The following is a 23,177-nucleotide window of genomic DNA, read 5'->3' on the forward strand; positions in this document are numbered from 1 at the left end:
TCTATCGGCGATCGATACATTCGAGTGTTCTTACTAAAAATAGGCCATCCTTACTAAAAATTTTTGAAATTATGTTAGGATGCCTACTGTCCTGAAAAAGGGTCCCCAAGTCCCAGAATAATGAAACAATAATTTTGGAACACTTTTCTCAGAATAAAAATATGCTTGGCTCATAAAAAAATTTGGCTGGAGCACTTGAATTCCCCCCCCCCCCACAATTCAGATTTCTCAAACCCCTGTATTTAACAAATGACATCTAATTTAAAAAAATTTCATTTTCACTTCTTGTATCAAGTTAACCAACTTTAAATGTAATTCAGAAGGGGGAAAAAAAGAGCACAGAGCAAGTGACAGAGACACTCGTGATTATGAAGGAATCTTAATAAAAACACACGCAATTAACAAAATAGTAATGCAACTGGTATGTAAAATACATTTTAAGGACTACTTAAGAATGCAACAGATCATTTAACCATCCCTTTGTGTATTTCAAAAGAGTAATTTATATCTTGAAACTGGTTTCAAAATGATCTTGTATCACGAATAATCTCTGAAAAACATATATTTTTTTTTTTAAAAAGAAAATTATTTCCGCCTTATTTTTTGCCACATATTCCTATTACAGCTGTTTAGACTGATACAGAAAGGATAAATACACAAATCTTCCCAAAAATCAAACTTGTTATCGGCCATGAAGAGTTATCAAAAATTTGTGATAAAAAAATACATCATTTTTTCAACATGACTACAAATGAATCAATCGTATGAATGACAAAACACAAAATGAAACTTTTCGATAGGAAAAAAAAACTTACATGAAACTAATAACATAACATGAACAAAACAAAAATTTCTAATACTAATAGAAAAATGCCCAAAAAAAATTTTGAACAAACATTGGAAATAAATTTTATAATCACAAATTTTCTTATTTCCTCGGAAAAAAACACATTGGTTTTAGTTACTTGACAAAATCTATATCATTTTGAACATAAATTTTGATTATATTATTCACACATATATGCACTTCCCAGGTAAAATGTGACTAGTGTATAAAAAACATTATTCATAATATTTCAGTCATAGATACCATCACTTGAGTATAACTTTCACATTGATATTTTCAGGGAGAAAAAAATAGTCCCTGTAACAGTTTACCATATATTATCGGATGAATACTACAGCTAGGTATAACTCCATTTTAGAAGTTTTGAGAAAAATATAAATGCAGAAGGAAGTGTATATTTTGCATTATCTATTCATTATTGAACTAAAAAAATAACTCTGACGGAAAAGACATTACAAGTCGCATGGTTGTAGCATATTAAAGTATGCACTAAGGCATTCCATTTTTTATGCTAACCTGAAAAATCATCTATTCTCAAATAACCTAGTTGTCTTTTTCACCCACCGATATACTTTTTTTTCTATTCAAAATATACCAATTGGATACTCTTCAAAATTGACATATAGACAAATATAAACAGGCACTAAGAGTTGCATTTCAAGTACAGTTTCAGGGGAATGAATCCAACAAAAATTGACTCTGAATATAATATTCAGAAAAAATATGAAAGTAGTGATGTAATCTGACAACAGAAGAATTTATTCTTTTTACAATTGATATCAATTTTTAATCATTGAGTGATTTGTAATATCTTGTAACAATAAAATAATCTCTACGTAAGTTGCGAAAGCCTGGGAAATAAATTTTTTCCTCAATGCGCATCACAATCAGCTAAATGGGGTACTCGTTCAGACACTTGTTTCAAATCAAATTCGGTAACAAAGTGTTGATAGCATCAACAATTACAGCGGTACCTGGAGTTACGAATGTCCCTACATCAGATTAAGTGATTCTGCTTTCAATCAAGCAAAGGTTTGGCATAACCAGCTTGAAATTCAAAAAGAAAACCTCATTCAACACACTTTGAGAAAGTTAACACTGACAGAGACTATAATCGAATGCACAATGTATTTAATGCAGGGCAATACAAATAAAAAGTAAATTGACACTACTACAATCTTTTAGAGGATAAAGCCAAACAACAAAATAAACAGGTCAAAAATAATGTTTCTTGAATTTTCCAGAACATAGACTGACTTGAGTGTTGATAGATACACCAATATAAATTCCCTAAAATGCTGTGTTGCCTTCAGACTCCAAATTAATAACCATGCACAGAGTTTCAGGCGCCAATACCAATTCTTAACCACCACAGCAACCCAATGCCTGGGATTTGTCAAGCCCTGTATTAATATTGTTAGGGATGTGTGCATGGTTCATACTCTTTGAAAATGAAAGATTCAAGGACTATTCGAGCACTTTTCCAGGCAAAATTGATAAATTCAAGGACATTCATATCGCGATTGATAAAAAGTGATTCTTTTTTCAAAAAATGAAACAAATTGGATTTTTTAAAACTTATATTCTACATTTACTCATTTTAATTTTAAGTTTGAAGTGCTGATTTATTAAAGATAAATAACGCATTTTGCCTATTGTGGCATTGTATTTGTATAATTTTCGAAAAAATAATTCTAATTTCAGCTTGTAGACAATATTAAGTTCTAAAAGTCTTGCTTTAAAAAACAAAAAACATTGCAGTTTTATCAAAAGACATTCAGCAGAAATCATTTTATGCTTTCAATAAAAATACCAGAAAGGACATGTATATATGTAGGATGACCATAAGACCTGTATTTCCCAGGACATTCCTGTGTTTTCATGTAAATTTTTGCCCTCCCGACTTTGTCATAAAAATATATCATTATTCTCCGAATTTTCAACTAAGCCATTTACCTTTTTATTCTTTAGTGAAATTAATTATTAAAATTATTTTTCCAACTGTAGAAATTATATGATAATTATGGGTTTAAATTTGTATTTTCGTTTTATTAGTCGCGCCCCCCCCCCCCCCATAGAATTCATTTAAATCTATACTGCTTCAACGCAATGATTCTTCATTTTCTGCTTTTGGTGATTCTTTGGAAATTTTAGTAATAACTGGCAACTTTGCTTATCTTTAGCATCATTTTTTTTAGAACTAGCAATTTTTGCCGTATTTTTATCGAGGAAATATGGTCAGCTTACATTTGTGCAATAGACATTTAATATATATATATCAATTCAATAATTTAAAATATTTTGAAGCAATATTTTGCCGCCAAATTTTACACATCTTTTTAAGCACAGAAATACCTCAGATACATGTGACCATATGTCCTGTTTTGAGTATTGTCTCGTAACTCATCATTGATGCTCATTTTTGCTCCAGTGAAAAATGGTTTTGGGGCTTTGGATTTAGTTGGGGAGGGGGGAACAAAAATTGATGGCAGAAAGCCGCACAAAAAAAAATTTCAAGCACTTGAAAATGGTTATTTTTTTCAAGGACTAAGAGCCCTAATGTGGAATGAATTAATATGATCTTCACTATTTCATATAGGAAAGGTTTTTCCTTCGAGAGATAATACATTGGAATTACTTGTAGACTCCCAAAGCAGAATATACCAAAAACTGTGGCCTATGTCAAAAAACAATCAGCACCTATGGTGCAGAACTATCTTGCAAAAAAAAAAAAAAATTCAACAAGAGAGAGGGAAGAATCAGGTATAGAAATCGCCATGACGAAAAGTTTTTCTGCGGAAAATTTTCGATTAGAGGAGGGTTCATTGCAAAACATTCTGCTTTAGGGCTTCCAGAATGAATTCATATTGTAATTCAAGGTACCACTATAATATCTGTTATTCATAAAGCAGATGTCAATAAAGGCAAGCTAAATGTCAGTTATTTCAGTAAATATGAGTATAAATTTCATTAGAGTCTAAAAAATATAACAGTAAGCGGGTGTTCAACCAACAGCTCACTTGTGGTCACCATGACCTGACAAGCATTTCTCATTGAAATAGTGTCTGGTGCTGCTCATTTCAATTAAAGAGCTATCTTGAGAAATTCATTGCAGTGATTCGATTATCTAGGTTGCATCTAGCTGATGCCAGATTAATTAATCAAATTCATTGACCTCAATCCTAAAGTTGAAATAAATTAAAGCTTTGCTTGTTTAGAATCAGAGGTAAAATTACATGTAATAGCGTGAACCAGACACTGCTTATCAATAACACAGTTTTTTTAACCCCCAACATAAATATTTTACTGATACATAGTAACCCTTCTTTATATTCCATGTGTAGGAAGACGTGGAAAACATATGATGCAACTTTAACCTAGGATTTAATAACAAATTTCTGATAGTGATTTAAATGAAAGGTGCGAGATATCAAAATATGTATTAGGCCAAGATTATATAGTTTCATAAAAGACCTTTTACAAAACTTAAAAAAAAACCCAATAAGCCTATTGGTTACATTTGCTCGAATGTAACAAATAGGCTTATTGGTTGCACTTTCAAGTTTCATAAAGGAACTTTAAAACTTTCACAGTGCCAGCCTTATAACGACACTACTATGTTCTAATACTATTTGAATTTTAAAAACATCATGTATCTTTTACTGTGAAGTGGGGGGGGGGGGGACTGGATTCTATATTTTTTTTTATTCCACAACTCAGGACTATTAGTTTGGTCATGAAGTTTTTTCTTCTGCTGATAGCGTAAAAAAACCCTAAAAATTTAGACACCCCACCGAGCTATTACCAGCAACCAATATCTTATTATATCATAGCAATAAATATACACATCGAAGTCTGTTATACAATATACATATTATTTGTTTCTTTTGTGTAGAGGTTTTTTGTTGAAAAATATTTGATCTATTTCATAGTTCCGTTAAAATTTTAGAGCCAAAACGCTACTTACAATATCTAGTACTACAAAAGGCCAATGATAGAGCTATTAGTTATTTACAATTCACAGATTTGAAATCTCTCAATATATATTTGAAATTTATATGATGTTTTCCCTTTCCCCCCTCCTAAATTCCTTTATGCAAAGAATTCCTAACATTTCACCCGCGACAACAGACAAAACCCTAAAAGGGTCTCTTCCCCTTCACCTTCTCGATAAGATTACAGATTTTTAAAGCTGGGCCAAGTTTCAAGCCCATGTATTTCATCATCATATCGCTGGTCAGCAAGAGCATGGCTTTGCCGTCTATTTCGTGTTTGCGAAATACATCTGCATGTACTCCCAAGGAACGATCTGTGCTAATTATGTGCCCAATGACATCCTCAGTGGTCCAGTCTGAAGGCTCCATGCTTCTTGTCGTGGTTGAAATGACTTCGGGTTCTGGAGGACAAGACAACCGAGGCTGCTTAATTTTTTCAGGAACTACTCGTTGTTCGACGAAGACCACAGAATCTGTAGACCATCTACGTTTTCTTTCATTTTGAGGTGATTCAGGTGGCAACATAGCATCGTCCTGTGACTGTCCGGATGTCCCCTCACACGCGCATTTGCTACAGCCACCCTCCAACTGTTGTGGGGAATAGAAATTTTCGCAACACATCAGATCTTCGAAGAGACCTTCCAAGAAATTCCAGAATACGATAACAGAATCAACATGGGGCAAGCGACACGTGTGCAGCTTTCCGTTGAAATTCGCCGATATTATTACTTTTCCTTCCCCTTGCTTAAGCAGGTCAAATACTGTTTTTGCATTTTCGGCACAATCAATGAAAGCTTGGACTGCTTCATGTAAAACTCTGGTCATGCTACCTGGTCCAAATTTGCCTGGAAGATTTAATACCTTTCTCCGACTCAAATATGGACCACAAGCACAACGGCGATTTACAAATACACAAACGCTGGGAATCTGCTTCGACATAGAGCTAGTATCGGGTTCCGTAACTAAAACGTTTGGAAGTTTCTGAGACTGTAACTCCAACTTCTTTACCTCTTTTTCTTCTTCTTCTTGCAGAATTGGGAGTGAAGCTTGCTGTTGTTTAGGTGGTGGTGGTGGCGGCGGCAGGGGCACAAGATCACGCTTTCCCGAAGAATTGCTGTCATTATTCACAATGTTCTTTGATCTTGTACTACTTTTAGCAGGAGATGGACCTGTTTGAGGCTGAGGTGTTTGTGTAGGAGACGTCAGAACTCGAGTCTTATACTTATTACCACCACCACTTTTGTTTCCAGGCAACTGCAATGGATGTCCACTACCTTTACACCAACCAACAGGAAAAATATCTCTCGAATCATATTCACACCAATAATCAAATGCACCTCTCCATCCATCGAATGTCACAAATATGGACTCTTTATCAACTGCCCCAACAGTAGCTGGGCAGATTAGGTGCGGGTTTTTCCTATCGACAGCTTCCAATTTCATACCGAGTTGGAATTTATTGGTCTTAGGTGTTGGGGGTTCTCTCTGGAAAAGTGAACTGGGCGCTATGTCAGCTCCATTAAGTGTCTTCAACAAAAACATCGGCCATGAAGAGGCATTCATTCGAAACCCGAGAGGTGGCTGAAGCATGCCCCCGTTCTTCTCACAGTGACCGATCGGATGGATTTCAGAGGAGTCCACCAACCTCCAGAAATCGTTCTTGTTGTCGCCGCCGTCCAGTCTGAGACGTAACCTGGGTCCTTGCATTCCGACGACAGTCGCTATGCAGGTCGAAGTGGAATTCCTCGAGTCCAGGGCTTCCAGCTTCATGCCGCATACAAACTCGTTGGAGGGCGGAACCTGATACTGCTTGAAACAGGTAGGTGGAGCAGAGACCGAGCCGCATTCTTTCAGGTACTCGTCCCAGTCGAACACGCCGGTCACCTCGTACTGGTGCTGAACGACGTTGGCCTGCTTCGAGCGGTGCTTCTCGGGCTGACTGTTGATTAGCTCCCGGGCCTGGAATTTCTGGGCGCACTCCTCGCTACAGAAATCCTGCATGCGGGGCTGGGTCAGCAGGACGGGAGTCCCGGCGATCTCCTTCTCGCAGAAGCCGCACACGAGCTTGAGGTGCTCCCTCTTGTAGTAGTGCATGCACATCTCGGAGCAAAAGTCCTTCTTCTGGTGTCCGACGGTCAGGCAGTACTTGAGGTCCTTCTTGTCCGTGCACCAGGCGCAGCAAGGCTTCGTGCGACCCTTGCCGCCTTTGCCGATTCCCGCCATTGCGACGTCGAAAATTAAAACGAAAAAACAAGCAGCTAGCTCGAGAAGTAGTCCGAAACTCCGAATTCCGGGCGAAACGAACGGATTCAGCTCCTAAAACTCGATGACGACGGCGATAAATAGCAGCACGATGGTTTGTTGTCGTTCAAGTTTCAGACGCATTTTTCGCGAAACGCCAAAACCCCGAAATAAATCCAGACGACGGTTACGGTTATCTTCCAACCACCGACTACGCAATCATTTTTAAAATCTAATTTTTTTTTTTTTTTTAGGAGTCGCTATTTTTAACGGATCCGAAAAAATACTTTTTTTTTTTTTTGGAATTTACAAAATGAGTTTTTTCACAAACAAATGAAGAAAATTTCCGGTTCTAAAGCCCTCGTAGACATAAAGGACGTAAAATAATAACGTCAATGCAAAGAAAAATTTCCGGGACCCAATAAAAAAAATTTAACATGAAAAAATTGACACTTTTTTTTTGCAATTCAAAAAAATTTATTTACTTGCATATTTATGGGCCAGAAAAAAATTTTTACTGAAAAAAATACATCGAGTGGCTGACCATTTTCTATGGCAACAAATACGGGACATCACCGAAATAATAACAAATTATTCTCAAACCGAAATATTAGAATCATGAAAAAACAAAATCACAAACCAGAGATCTATATAAAAGGCTAACTATGCAAAATAAATTTAGATCCGTAACTTCGTTAGAAAATGTAGAAAAATACTGTACTAGTGAGGATAAAACTGTCAATATTTGTGATCACGTGATCTGTATTTTTCCCGACAATCACCATCTAATTTCCAGTACTTTTGAGATCCTGACCTTTTTTTCTTCAACAACTTCCTGTTTTTTCTACATTTTCAACTGGGGGAGAAAACGGTAGTATTCTCATAAAGTATTCGAGGAGAAACAAAAAAAAGTGTGAGGTTGATGCTGAGCTCGGATTCGAACCCGGTCGTGGTTTGTCCGTTTTACATTTTCATTGAAACAAAATTGCAATAACTGTACTTTCATTTGTCTTGAGACAATCAGTAACGAATAGGTGACTAGGGTGAAACACCCTCTCAAGGTTCATTAACAAACGTTTTGGATAAATTTTGATATTTTAATCCGGAGCAGAATTTTCAAGTTCGAAAGAAACTCGTGATTTTTATGACGCAAAATCATTTACGCCATTTAATATCACATTATTTCATGACATTCGTGACCAATAAAGGTCATGAAATGACCTGATATTTCATTAAGGTCATCAGGTACCACTTTATTTCCTGGCCTTTATTGTTCGCGGCCATTAAATGACGTGATTTTTTTTTACTGACGTCATTCAGAGAAAATTATCAAATTTTCACGTCATATTTGACTTCAGGCGACTGCTTGGGTTCTTCCCTTAAAACAAATACTGTACATGGTCTTTTCCTCACATTTCTTTCACTGCTTCTCACTATTGATGAATTTATTGAATCTCTGTGCTAAAACTGAAAAAGTACCCACCAAAAAAAAAACAGAACTTTTGCATCTTTTACCTATTCAATAAAGGTTATAGGCGCATATACATTAGTGCACGGATCATGAAATGAAAGCATTCGCAAGCCGCGGACACGTTGGCCGTAACAGCATACAGAGGTGGCCGAGGAATGGGGGTGGTTTTTTAATTATATCTATGGAGCCTATTGTCCGTTCGGGGGAGAAAAAAAACCCAGCCACGAAATAAAGGTGGCCGCCGATGGAAGCTTCACTGTACTGCACTCACTGTAAGTTTGCACTTACTGCACTGTTTCACTACATGACCACAAGTTATTAATGAGTGGTGTATTCTGGTTTTCTTCTCGACTTTTTACAGTAAATTTACAGTTTAAATGGAATTTATTCTCCCCCCCCCCTTTTCGATAACGCAGCTAATACGCAAGGAGGTTAGAATTTTAGCCCGTCATTTCAACTTTTTCCAGGGGGAGAGCAAGGAACATATATTCTCCTTGTTTGTCTATTTCTATTTTATTTTCTATTACACCCCTGACACCCCCTAGATCAGTGTTTCTTAACCTTTTTTTGCCCGTGGCCCCCTTTGAACCATTTTTTTTTCTCGTGGCTCCCCTGTCTTACCCAGAGTTTTCGACCCTCATCTAGAAGCAAGATCCTTTATACAAATTGAATTGATTTTTTCAGTGAATTTATACTGAACGAAAATTTTGCAAAATAACATTGGGCTCCAGACGACTTGCCTAAAACTTATTTAGCTCCCCGCTAGTCCGAGTTCTATTCAGGGCCGTCTCAACATCATGGGCGCCCTAGGCAAAGTGATGCTATGGTAGTCCCATAATTAGCTGGAAATAAACAGCCCACATATTTCCTACTTATTCTCAAAATTTATTATACTTTACAAAATATCATAAGGTGGGGGTCACTTATGGATACGAGACCCCTCACAAGAGTGGGACTGACAGAGCTGCAGCCCGGGGCCTGATATGGTTTTCACCATTGTTTGTTTCTCACAGTATAAATTTAATATAGAGGACAGATGTGAAAAATGTAGCCGGGGGCCTGCGAAAAACCCTATCCTAGGGAACCTGCTGCAAAATGTAGATGGTGAGGCCCTGGTGGGTCTATGCCCTAAGAAGGCCTCGGTTTTATGGGTGGTTTTGTTGGATTCTGGAAGTGTATAGTCACTAATATATAAAAGCTTTATTTCTTCACACCTCAATTTTTCTTCTCAGCTCTCTGCAGCCCTCCAAACCACCTGTCATGGCCCTTTCTCCATTTTCTTCCGTGGCCCCCTTGAAGTATCCCAGTACCACTAGGGGGCCATATGGCCCCCGGTTGAGAACCACTGTCCTAGATGACGGATCTGTTAGAATTCCCAAGGAGGTTCGAAGGGTTTGCAATCTCCTTGGCTAACACCAGAACTGACGATAATTTCTACTATTGCAAACCTCAGTGGATTTAAATGAATGAAAAATGTGTGAGATGAATATTCGTGTTTACAGTCAAAATCATCACGATATTATTGAAAAGTTGGGAAAATAATTTTAATCTTTGATTTCAGTAAAGAATTAAAGTTCCGGTTGGGTTAATCCGTTTTTCCCCCGTATTTTTCAACTAGAAATCGGGATGACCAAAATCACTAGGGAATGCGTCTGAAAATAAAGATTGTGTGATCACTCTAAAGTTGAAAAAAAAAAATTTCAAGAACTTATTAATTTTATTTTTTCAAATACGTATCTTAACGTCCCGTACGCGTCGGGATAAAATATGGTCTTCCATGTACGTCTGTTCCTTGCTCCCAAATACTTGAATCCCATATTTTTTGTAAACAAACAGACAATCAGGAAGATATCGATCGATTCCATGACAAGGGTGGGCTGAACGAAGGAACCCGCAGACATGAAAAGGGAGGAAAATAAAAAAAAGAAATGACAGAAAGACATCTAAATATATATACGAGGTAGAATGACATAATCGTAAAAATTCGGTAGCAAAAAAACCAATAATAAATCTTTTTTTTTAATATCCAATGTCAAATAACATGCCTAAGTACAAACCCTCGGATACGTGTAACACAAACAAAGGCATAGCCTGGCTCTACAATGAGGTATGCGCCTTGCTGGACGTGTGGTCCGACCACGACATACAGCAGCAGCTGGCCGGTAGGCTGCACAATATGTGCGTCTACGAGAAAATCTCTGGGAGGCTGGCTTCACTGGGCATTGAGAGAACAGCAGAACAGTGCCGCGAGAAGATTAAGAAATTGAAGAGAGATTACAAGACTGTCACAGACAACAACTATTCCCCAGCCTTTGCCAGGAAGCTGCTCGGTTGTTTTGACAAGGTCCACGAAGTGTTCGGTAAATGTGCCGTAGTCAAACCGACTTCGGTCATCGAGAGTCTGGTGCTATCTGAACAGCTGGAAGAGGATCCTTGCCGGCCCTTAAGCAGCAGTCACGTTTCCACTGAAGATTATAATAATGGCATTTACAGTCCATGTGACAGTAGTGACAGTGAATCAGATGGAAATAGCAATGCCAGCTCTCCCTCCAATGGAGAGGAACAGTCTGACAATTGCATCAAACAAATACTTTCAAAATTTTCCAAGTCTAACGAACAGTTTTATTCCAAGATTTCCATGTTACAGAAAAAAGACACTGAAAGACAACTAAGACGAGAAAAGTCTCGTTTGCAAATGATCCATAAGAGAAGACAGTTGGACAGGCAAAGAGAGCTCCTTATGCTCCATACAATGTACTCTATGATTTTACTGAAACAAAAAGGGACGCAGGCACAATGTAATGGACATGTCATCCATAATGACACATTGAATGATGCAATTTGATAAATAAATATTTTTTCCTTCTTCTTGGGGATCATTCATCGAAATAAATAATTACTTCGTACATTAAGTTACTGAACTGTTATCGGAACACTTATGACATAGACACAAGACATATTTTTTCTACTTTATGACTACAATAATCCAGAAATGAACAGGAAAATATAATAAGCTAATTATGAAAAAATAATGCAGTAAAACCTTGTATTACCATGCTTCTCTTTTAATGGAACAAAGAAAATCCATTAAAAGAGAAATTTTCGGGTTATATATGTTCGACTTCAACACATTCTAATAAAGGTGTTAGACAAATTATTAATTAGGATTCATTCAACACTTATCGATTCACTTTCGTGCTTTTGATAAGTGTTGAATGAATCCTAATAAACAAGGACATGATACATGGAATATTGTGTATCTCAAGATGACACAGACTTATTAGATAGGTGAAGATACTCGAAACCATAAAAGTAAATGTCCTCTTGAGTCTAGTGTCCAGCCTCAAGTACAAGATTCTACTGCATGTGTAAATAGCTTGTATGAGAATTGCAAATGATGTAACTTTGCAAACTTAGTAATAAAAAAAAACGTAACAAAAAACTGTTCGCAAAGTTGAACTTTGGGAACCCGATTTTTCACTTTCAGGTTTTTATGTCAAAATAAAAATAGCTTTCAAAATGTGTAAGTGTTTTTTTTTTTTTTTTTTTTCTCCCCAGATTAGGAGAGATAAAACTGTTGCACCAGTGGCACACCATAGCATAAAAGCTTTCAACAAAAACTTTTCAAATTTTGCAAAATTTTTGAGAAGATGCACTAGTTCGAAAAAAAAGAATTAATATTTTTGAGTTTAATCAAATTTTTGATCACAGAGATTTCATCAAAATATGGAACTAATCATTGATCGGCTCATCTATTGCACTCAACCATTCCATGCACTTCAGTTAAGCACCAAATTTTTGTTTAATTTTATAGTAAAAACTCACGACATCACACTTCTGAGCCATACTTTGATAAAAAAAATGTAAAGAAAACTTGAAGGAACGAACAGAGAATGGCACCGTAAATACCATGAACAAGAATATACTGTATCAAAAGGGGACAAGAGTGTACATTTTGATGCCCTCACTCAGTCATTTTTAAAGAATGGTCAAATAAAGGCAAAGGAAAAACTCAGCATATCACTTGCTGGTCCCTGGAGCACCAGAAACGCCTTTGAAATAAATTTCTTAATAAAAATTACCTCATTATACATCATTTTTACATGATAAGTAATAATGGCTCATCAATAAGAGCTGTAATGTAGATTAAATTATGTAATATAATTAAGAAAATAAAACCCAAAACAAAAATCAGGAAAGTCTCTTTAAAAACAGTTCGTATGGTTATGTAAGCTGTGCGACTCTGTATTACTACTTCACCATACGCCAACTCTGATCACATCACCATACGGCAATCTTCTACTGATAAAGTTGGGTGAGAAATAAAGACAGCATCTATCGGTGGTCACCCCTCGGCCTGGTAGGTAAAGAATTTGCTTTCTATGTTCTTGCCCCGATCAAACCCATGGACCCTGTGCAACTCTACACTACAAAAGATCAGGTTATCCCAGTGTCTCCTAGGCCAAAGCCCTGTCAGTCTCCCGACAGGGTCGTACTTATGGGTGGTGCACAAGACCTTGCAACTGGGCGGCAGATAAGCTGGCCTTGACTTGATGTGTCTGCTAATTCTGTGTTTGTTTATCAATACTTGGAATTTTGGTTAATCTTCCGAGAAATGCACAACACCACACAAGAGATAGGCCTATTTTGAGTGTAATGCTGCATCAGCTCAGGAATGCTTTCACTGCTCGTCGTTGCATATCAGTAAGTATATATCTCCTATGGGCATCACGATGAACATGCAATATTCATAAGCGATAATTCATTGCTTTGAAGTGGTTCTTTGTTAGGCTGCCACTCTGTGGATGAACATTGGCTAAAGTAAGGAAGCTGCAAGAGGGGGGAAGTTCGAGAGCCACTGCTGTATTACCTATATCTGTTCTACTTTAGTCTGTTACTTATGTTATACCCTTCTTCTTCTAAACAAGGTGCCATAAAAAGCCACTAGCTAAATGCCATTCTTCTGCAGCTGTCTTCAAGATACTTCAAAAATAATAGTATATTTTGCTTGTTTTGATCTGACTTAACACCCTATTGTAATTTCGCAGCCCAAAATATCGCCAGAAACTTTGACATAATATTAGTACCAAGTTTGTCTTCAACAAAGAACACCTTAAATTCTTGGAATATTTATCGTCTGTCTTTTCTATGGGATTAGATCAGTATTTCGCAAAGTGGGCATTGCCAACTTTCATCAAGGACATCACGCCCAGCTGTTGACATTTATGAGTGCCTATTTAGTGCTTTGAAATAAACTGATAAACGTTGTCATGGAAAGAGAGCCACAGATGGCAAAAGTTTGAGAACCACAGCTCTAAATCATCAGTGTGGTCCAACCCTTACTTTGATAACCACTGTATATTGAGATGTAAAAATAAAACTCTTTTCAGATAGTCATATCCAAGTGGCAGCAGAAAATTCTTTGCCTCAAGCGACAAAATTTCTAGGACCAGTCTTGGTACCAGTTCAATCTTTCCAGTCACCACGATAACCTGCTAATCACCAATTTGCTAATTCCGGAATCCTGACATCATGTCTGTTCACTCTGCCACTCAAATGAAAAGTTACCACGTCATGTTTTTTCCATCATTTACAGGGGTCTGTCTAGCCAAAACTTGGGTCTGTTTTTTGGAACCTTCACAGATCTAAAAAACAGTTCCTTCATAAAATTGTGGACCTGAAAAATAGACCCTCCACAAAAGAAAAATCAATGAAACCATAAAATTGGGATTTCATTTCCATTGTGATAGATTATAAAATAGATTATTTCGCTTCCCACAAAATTACTTATTTTTTGCAAAATTAATGATCTTTTCCACAATAATAAGGAAAACGGTTTTTTTACAAAAATAGGACCTTACAAAAAAGTCTGGACAGACCCCAGTCTTGAACGGGTACCTTACAATTAATATTCTGCAAATTATCCTGTATGTTGCGAGAGTTGCACTTGTTTTGTGTTCTTGCTGGACCAGCCATCTGTCTTACATATTTCGAAATGAAGATAGCAAATGCTTGAATTTTTGTGTTATTTAAGTATCATGTTGTAGATCTGCGTGCACTCTGAGAAGTTTTTTTTTCCAAACACAAGCCGCTCAAATTTGCACCTTGAAGTTGGAAAACCACAGAAAGCCAACTTCAGCTGACCACCACTTCGAACCTGGAGTATCGCCTCCCTGACAGTAACATAAATGCTTTTGATTTTTTGTCTGTAACCACAGCAAACAGCACCAAATCATGTCTGGCAAGAAAAAATTGTCACCAAACATTTATACAATAAAGAATATACCTAGCACAGCTAAACCTGTACATACAGTAAAACCTGCCTTCGCAAGGGACCACCAAGACTATTTTCCATTAAACACAGGTTTCAACTTAATAAAGGTTAAATTGACATAATGTGTAAAATTAGATTGTCACAGCATCTACGTAAAACTTCACCAAACATAGTTCCTCTTCTGACAACATTTGCGTTCTTTTTGACCTTCTCTAAAATTTTGTTTTCATCTATGTTTATATAATCCTCAGCACCAGAGCCATAACTATGATTTTAGTGGGAATGAGGGCAAACATGATTCTGCTGCTCCTACCACTGTAAAATTTCATGATTTTATAACAATGTTTTTGTTTCCACCTAACACTTTCCGCCGCCAAATTTTGTAGCTCTGGCAATTGCCCCCTTCAACTCCCTCTGATTACAGCCCTGCTCAGCACTATGATCACAGAAAGCAGCTTACATGCAATTTTGTAAGGATGGTATTCACCAACGGGCTTTAAACTATAGTCACAATTTTTGGATAGGAGATAGACTCGGTTTAGTTAAATTCAGATTTTTAACCTATCCGTGATGATCTTGTATCCAAAAATTGTGACTGTAGTTTTAAACTGTATCTATGTATACCACCTCAAGTCTTGCATGTCATTTGGAAACTCAACCCCCACAGAAAAAGCCTGCTATTCCGAAAAAACTTTTTACAATTTCGGAAAGCAACTGCTTCACTAATTATGGCTCATTAAAACCCACAGCAACGGAAATGGTTTTTGCTAATCTAAGGTAGATGATGTAGAACTCACAATGGCAAGCAGAGATTGTGCAAAAAATTTCAGTAGAGCCATTAACATCTTGCTCTACTGGTCAGGAAACACTCAATTTATTTGTGTGAAATTTTCTATCAAACAGGGTACAATTTCCTTTTCTGCGTTAGACATATTCTGCTTAATATAGGTTTTTAAATGTGTATTTTAGCATTGGAATCACAGGACCGAGAAATTTTTTTTTTTCCTTTGAATACAGGTTCCCGCTTAACACAGGTTCTGTTAAGACAGATTTTACTGTGTTTCCAGTGCCCGACAGTTTCAAAACCTGTAACTGCCCTGCTAAACTTTTATGCTCAATTGTTGAGGGGGGGGGGGGCCCTACGTGAATCTGTGAGATAATTTTCAATGAAGCCTTAGGGAAACTGAAAGCGCATTGGCCTGTCCAAACCAGTAAAGAAGCCCACGGGGCCAGATCTAGAGGGCCTGTCTGAGGTGTGGGGGCCTATAATTTCTCACGAAAGAAAACGTCCCTTATAACCTAGTTCCCATTGAAATGTAGGATTAATACAGTACACGGAACTCCGCAAATGAGAACTTTTGATTGAGACAGTTGCCTCAACTGAATACAAGTGTAATTAAAATATCAATTCAATTATTTACCGTGAACATCATGAAAACAATACAGGGATAATTAATTAGACGGGTAAATTAATTTGATAATAAACATATAATTGAGAGAATTTTTCTCCAAATAATTCTTACTTCGTGATTTCTTCTTGGGATTTTGCGACGGACCCCAGATGATGTATGTGCCAGCCAATGCTAACGCCACTGTCCCGGCGAAAAGCATCATTTGCATACTGTCCACGAACATCTCCAAAATTTCAACCCAGATATTTTTTGTTCACTGGCTGCTGAACGGACTTCAATTTGTAAACAACCAAACAGGATGTATATGTGCGTGTGTATTGGTTTGGTTTTCATTTCTGGAACAAACATGGACTTTCCGCCATCGTGATTTCACTTAACAATACATGACCATATTACCCGTTTTATGGGACATTTCCAGTTCTTGAACGCATTTCACTCGAATTTGTATTAATTATATACGATTTTTTGAAGTCAGAAATTATAAAATGATGAATCGAGTGTGAATTTTCATCTCATGAAATTCCACATGAGAAAGATAGAGAACTCCTCGTTCCTGAAGTTATATTTTAAATTGCTAAGGCAATAGCTTTTTCTTTCTCTCCGTTTCTAGTTGACTTTCGGTTTACGAACTTAATTCGTTTCTAAAATGTATTAAGACCATTTATTAAAAAATGGGTCTGGCGCTCTGCATGGAGGAAAGAATAACTAAAAGAAGAGTTATTCTTTCCTCCATGAGCGCTCTGTTTAACTGTTTCACGGTCACGGTCTCAAATGCATTCGTAAACCAAGTTGTTCGCAAAACTTGGAAACAACTTCTCCTATAAGAATCAATGTAAAATGAATTGGTCCGTTCCTGGGACAAGTCACCCCCGCGAAAATCTGGAGTGTGATTTTTTTACAGCTTTTGTGCATAACGTTAGAACCAATGAAAATCATTGAACTGAGGCAGGGATAAAGTCTGATAAAAACGTTCTTTGATAAAACTTCAAAAATGCCACCAATAAGCGTACCAGTTTCATTCAAGCGAATGCAAGAAATTAAAATCATGACCGGGTTATGTGTGAACCCTCGAAAATCTCTGCTAGCCAAATTCATGATTCTGTAAGACACTAGCTGTCAAGCTTTGTCAATAAGAACTATGCAAGTTATTAAAATAATATTTTCAGAATTCTTTGAGAGTATTAGTTAAAAATCTATACCAATATTATTGCAAAATATTCTTTGGTGTGGAGCTTCTTAAACTTTAAAATGACTTGTTGATCCATGGAATAGAGAACAGGAATTATACTGTATTTGCTTTGCTTCCTCTAATGCAGGGGTTCTCAACCGGTGCTCTGCGGAGCCCTTGGGGCTCCTTGTGCGCTCTCCAGGGGCTCTGCGGCCCCTCGAGGAAAATATAAAAAAACAGTAAAATTTAAAAACACAATTATAAATATTTTTAAATAGTAAAAATAAATCAGAGTAACTTTGATGAATAATTACAAAACGCCTACGGGGCTCCGCCATAGAATGTTTTTACTTACAAGGGCTCCGCGAGTCAAAAAAGGTTGAGAACGCTGCTCTAATGAAATTTAATTATTCCAACACCACATCTTTCAAATAAAATAAAAAAATCGACATGTGGCCACAGACATCTAACATTCACTTTTTTAGGATTCAGTTCATTCTGCATGTTTGTAGGACTTGCCATAATCACTGGGTTGTATGTTTTTAAACCAGGACTAGTACGTAAACCAAATCATCTTGTGGTGTTTGCAAATGGAGCCCTTTGTAAACTAAATGTATTCAGCAATTGTAGCTCTATAATAAATATCAACTTTGCCAATGAATTTGTCTTTATGATTTAATTGAAGAATTATAATTTGTAAATAACTTTGTATAAAAATTTCTTTGCATATAAAATATGTTAAGAATCAATTTTGAATTTTTGTTTAGCATATAATATCTGATTATAAGAGAATTTATATAGGAGCAATGCCGATTAAATATGTGAATAGTTTTTGATAAAGTTAACATATCAAAAGCTGGGAGTGGACAATAAAAGTTTGATAAAAGATCTTTTGCAAAATGTGAGAAAAAACAACCAATACGCCTATCGATATGCTTATTGGTTGAATTTTTCCAGTTTGATAAAATTGGCTTTCATCAAACTTTTATAGCCAAACCCTGGACTTATAATGTACATAGTGTACAATGTTTTGATTATTGAAGAGCTAATACAATTTATTATAATTTAATTTATTGTTGGTAAATTAATAAAAAAATTCACAGGAAATATATTTGACATTGATAAAACTAAAGATTGATTGCCTACAAGGAAAAATACTCATTTAGTATTACCAGTTATTTGAATGAAGAATTTCGAAGTTTAAGTATAATTTTGAGAATATGGGAAAAACATGATCTGGTAAAGTACTGGATTGAAGACAATTCACAATTACTAAGGGATCAGTGACAAGAGGTGAACAGCTGAAAAAGATTCATTGATGGTAACAGAAGGGGCAAAGATATAAGTAGTACTGAGCATTGTCTGATGTCATCCCCAAGAGCGCAAAAAAAAAAAATAAGTGGAAATTAAATTAATAGCAATTTTTTATTTTTTTTATTTTCAATTTTTTTTAAAAATGCTTTTTTAATTAAATAAAATTAGTATGAATAAACGCCTATTGGTTAAGATCATTCCCCCAACGATGAAGATGCAGCCCTTTTGGAGGCTCAGTGTTCTGATACAGCAGTTGAAGGTAGCAGAGAGCTACAGGCTTATAACGATATACTATTCACTCATTACATTTCAAGCAGTTAGAAAAATTGATGGCAGCTTACAAATAACAAACATTACACAGAAACAAACTTCACTGAAGGTTCATTACATGCATACACACACACACTCCAACATGTACCAATTCTTAGAAGTTCTGCAGAGGAATATGGACGAGGTGCATATGTTTGGTATAGTACAAATACAAATACGACGCCACAACAGGCAAATTGCCCAACGAGGTGGCTGACTTAAGAACATCATGGATCCCGAGCCATTTTTTGGAGGCCCTACCTACTACTGCTACACCCCAAATGCACCCCCTCCCGCGGAACCCCCAACGAATCGGTACATGCGGGAATGTGCGTGTACGTGTAGTGCAACCTGACGTAAAGTTTTTTGTTTCTGTGTAATGCTTGTTATGTGTAGTAGTAGTTGAAGGTAGCAAAGAACTTTGCCAATAATTGACACTTACTCTTTGGTAACTTCACATATTTTCATCAATAAAAACCAGCGACTTTTTTGTCAATAATGTTTATATGCCCTCTCAGGATCTGTTTCTCATAAGTTTCGATCCTGGGCAATGGAAGGAAATGATAAAAATTTGATTTTTCGGGCCCCTTGGAGGCAAAAGGTATATGCAGGGGTAGGAAGCATATGGATCATGTCTGAAATGCAAAATGCAGCCAATTTTTGGACCCTAGGCACATGCCCTGTTCACCCATGCAAGAAACACAAGCCCTGACAGCTCCTAGGAAGAGTCTAAAAAAATTCACTTCAAAGCACTGAACAGGCAATCATATCAATGTAGACAATTTGCTGTGATGCCCTTGACAAAAATTGTCACCAACGTTTGTCCCTAGGAGTTGCAATATATACGGGTATATATTTGAGTATATGTGTGCAAAGGGAAGAATACAGATCATACTAATTTCTTAAAAGTTTCCATGTGTATATTTGTATCAATCTCAACCCCAATAAAAAAAAAGTTTTCCCGATTTAATGAATAAAAATTTCACTTATATCAGATTTGATATATTAGGGTTCAACTGTAGTCAGCCCTGCTGGAGTCATGTCATCCGAGGATAAGCAACCTTTTTTGCAACCCCCCCCCCCTACTGTAAAAAGATGAATTTGGCATCCCTCTCTAGTTCAGACTAGAAATGTCAAACCTTCCCCCCCCCCTAAAATCCCCCCACTCATTAGATACCCATGATTGTTCTTCTGCACCTTTGGTTAAGAACCATGGTATTTTAGATAATCAATAGAACCAAATAAAAAATGTTCATGGAAAAAGCCATAACAATTTTAATAAATAAAAAAAAAAACGGAATGAGGTTTAACAAAGGAGAAAGATACATGAATAAATGGTAAATACATTATAAAAAAAAATATTGTATAAAAACGCGTGTGGATATATATATATATAAAATAAACACTACAAAATGTTACAATCCACAAAGCCTTTAAAAAAATTCAAGCTTTGATACAAGTTCAACCTTTTCTATGAACAACGTATACATAGAAATAAGAAAAATACCAATGAAAGTAAACAAAACTGTTGAGGATCAAACAGATGTACACATGGAATGATAGAAATTCGACCTCAAAAACATCAAATGTTCCACTCAGGCTTTATGTCATTCCCCTCACGCCAGAAGCATGAATATGAAATGTCTTCAGAAAAAAAGAACGTTGGAAATGATGTTTAAATACTTTCTCTACCCATGTCACTCTGTGGAAGTTATATTCCAAAAATGATTTGTGGCATGTGTTTCAATAGGGATATATATTCACATTTCAGGCAATACTTAGATAGCAAAATGAAGTATCCAACCAGCTGGTAAAAAAGAAGTGAAAATTTACACATTCATGCTTCTAGCATGGGGTGGGGGAGAAAGACGATTATACTCCACTAATTGGTATCTCTCTATGTTACATGCCTATATAGCCATGATTATCATGACTTATTACTTAATCTTCTTTTTATCCATGTCTTTTTTTATGACTATAATTCCTAAGGTTCTAATGAACAGCTGTCAGTCACTTTGTCTTGAAAACTTGATGCGGTTGAAGAGTGCTTAGGGTTTCTTTTCACAGTGGATATGTTCTTCGATGAACTATCTAGATCACTTCCCTCTGTATCTGAAGTAGTAGAACTAGCGAAAAGATTCTGGTTTGAATCTGTTTGCCAGTCATTTTTACGATGTTCATTGTCCAACAAGGAAACAGAATCAGCTATGCTCTCAAAATCGCAGTCATAAGAATCATATTTCAAACCCCCTAGGGAGACCCCACTGACAAAATCAGATGAATGCAAGAGGGAAGACGAATCTTTCTGAATCAAGTCTGGTCTCTTCCCTTCTGCCAAACAACCTTTTCTGGCAAGCTGGTCATCTATATCTGTTAGTGAAGATGATGAAATACTTTTGGATGAATATTTTTCTTGAGCAAGATTTGCACAGCTGACATCCGTCAGAGAACCTCCATCGCCACGATCTCTCAATGCATAGCACAATGCATTTTCAGTACCTGTGGCTGATTCATCACATATCTGTGATATCTCATCAGTTCCTTTTGCAGAGGTCACTGAGGATGAACCAACATGCTCCCTATGAGTGTGGTTGAAAGGCATCACAGATATGCAATGTTTTGGAGGAATGGGTGGTTTTGGACGAGCCTTTTTCGTCAATATTGTAGAAGGAATATGTAAAAAGCGGCTGTGGGATGTGTCTGAATTTTGGTCTTCAGTAAGTCCATGAATTCCACCAGTAGCCAGCATTTTGGAAAGTGAAGGAGCTAGTCCAAGTCCCATGTTACGGTCGTGGTAAACGTCTGATATTGGTGGTTCTTGACTAAGATGCCGCAATTGTGTACTGATTATGTGTTCATCAGGATGTTCTCGTTTCCCTACAGAAGTTTTTTCTTTGATTACACGTGGAGGATACAGTGGCTTGCTAGATGCATTTGGTGGGATTGCAGGAGGAACACAAATCTCCAGTATGTCAATTTTTTCTTGCATTCTACCCTCAAGGCAAGGAGCATATATTCCAGTTTCAAAACACTGAGTCTCTTTTGATATTTCCAAATGATGAGGCTTCGGAACACTAGTACGCATATTGCTCGATTTATAATGTTGCAATTCAGAAGATTTTAAAGCTTCCTTTCTACTCAATTCATTGCCAGCAAGAGTATTTGATCCTAGCTTTGCAAACATGCGAGGTTTTTTCCTTAAACCATCTCTCACAGTTAGGTGAGGTAAACTGAAGCTTGGTAGTTGCACAGAGAAGGCTTTCAACTCAGATTCATTGGCTGATGATGCATCAAATTTCTCCAAAGCACTTCTGTTCAATTCTTTCTTAGAAGGAGCACATATTTTATTTAGAACTGACCCAGACACATCGGCAATGCCTTCTGAAGGATGCATATGAGCACAAGATTTATCTTTAGCATTCATCAAATCATGATTTCTTGTAAGCACTTGGCGTCTAACAGTCAGTTGTCCAGTATCCCAGTCCGCAGCAGAACTTGCTGATGATGAGCTGTCTGGACGAACAATGTTAGTGTCACTGACTGGACTGTCACTGCCATACATACAACGAATTTTATTTTGGTGAGAAAGCGATATTGCCAGGCGAGGGCTGGGATGAGGTGAATGTTTAGGAAGTGGTACTGCAGAATATGATTTTGTCACAGTATCCACTGGGCTCGGTGTAAATGTGTCACTTTCTCTCCCCTTCTGATCATTACCATTGCTTGCTGTGCGACCATCTGGTTCACCACGAGTTCTGGCATAAGTACTGAATGCACCAGTGCTGCTTCTACCCAACACTTGGTTGCCGAATACAGGCCTGAAAGAAGGATAAGATAAAGTAGGAGTAGCTGCTGGTGGTGGAGACATGGTGCGTGAATCACTGGGGACACTTTCTAGACTTTCCATAGAGCTGGAGTCTTCAAAAGTCAAACTTTTGGGTGCTTCTTGAGTGTCTAAAAAGGTTAAATAAATCAATATAAATATTCTATGATCAAGTTCAAAGACAAAAAAGTTCAAGTTTTTCCAGAATTCAAAAAAAGATATTCATGACAACTATTAATTTAGTTTTTTAAAAATAGTTAGAATCACTATACATATCTAAAAAATTCCAAGGCATTTACAATGTTAATAAGATGCATCTGCAT

General features: G+C 36.8%; 3 protein-coding genes across 3 annotated transcripts in view; all 3 read right to left on the bottom strand.

The window, feature by feature from the left end:
- Window positions 1–16,582, bottom strand: part of Usp30 (ubiquitin specific protease 30) — a 42,543-nt gene extending 25,961 nt beyond the window's left edge. The window contains exon 1 of the mRNA XM_089243263.1: window positions 16,352–16,582. Within this exon, the coding sequence (XP_089099389.1) occupies window positions 16,352–16,463 (112 nt within the window). The 5' untranslated portion in view covers window positions 16,464–16,582. The remainder of the gene's footprint in view (window positions 1–16,351) is intronic.
- Scm (Polycomb protein Scm) lies at window positions 4,869–7,253 on the bottom strand. The gene has a single exon (XM_089243261.1). The coding sequence runs from the start codon at window positions 7,063–7,065 to the stop codon at window positions 4,987–4,989; it is 2,079 nt and encodes a 692-aa protein (XP_089099387.1). The 5' UTR covers window positions 7,066–7,253; the 3' UTR covers window positions 4,869–4,986.
- Window positions 16,583–20,288: 3,706 nt separating the features above from the next.
- LOC149075760 (tetratricopeptide repeat protein 28-like) overlaps window positions 20,289–23,177 on the bottom strand; it is a 38,759-nt gene continuing 35,870 nt past the window's right edge. The window contains exon 22 of the mRNA XM_089243264.1: window positions 20,289–22,985. Within this exon, the coding sequence (XP_089099390.1) occupies window positions 21,016–22,985 (1,970 nt within the window). The 3' untranslated portion in view covers window positions 20,289–21,015. The remainder of the gene's footprint in view (window positions 22,986–23,177) is intronic.

The sequence above is a fragment of the Pholcus phalangioides genome, unplaced genomic scaffold (genome assembly GCF_987345545.1).
Source record: "Pholcus phalangioides strain wild (caught in Gottingen) unplaced genomic scaffold, Ppha-v1.0 ptg000015l_1, whole genome shotgun sequence".
Taxonomy (NCBI): domain Eukaryota; kingdom Metazoa; phylum Arthropoda; class Arachnida; order Araneae; family Pholcidae; genus Pholcus; species Pholcus phalangioides.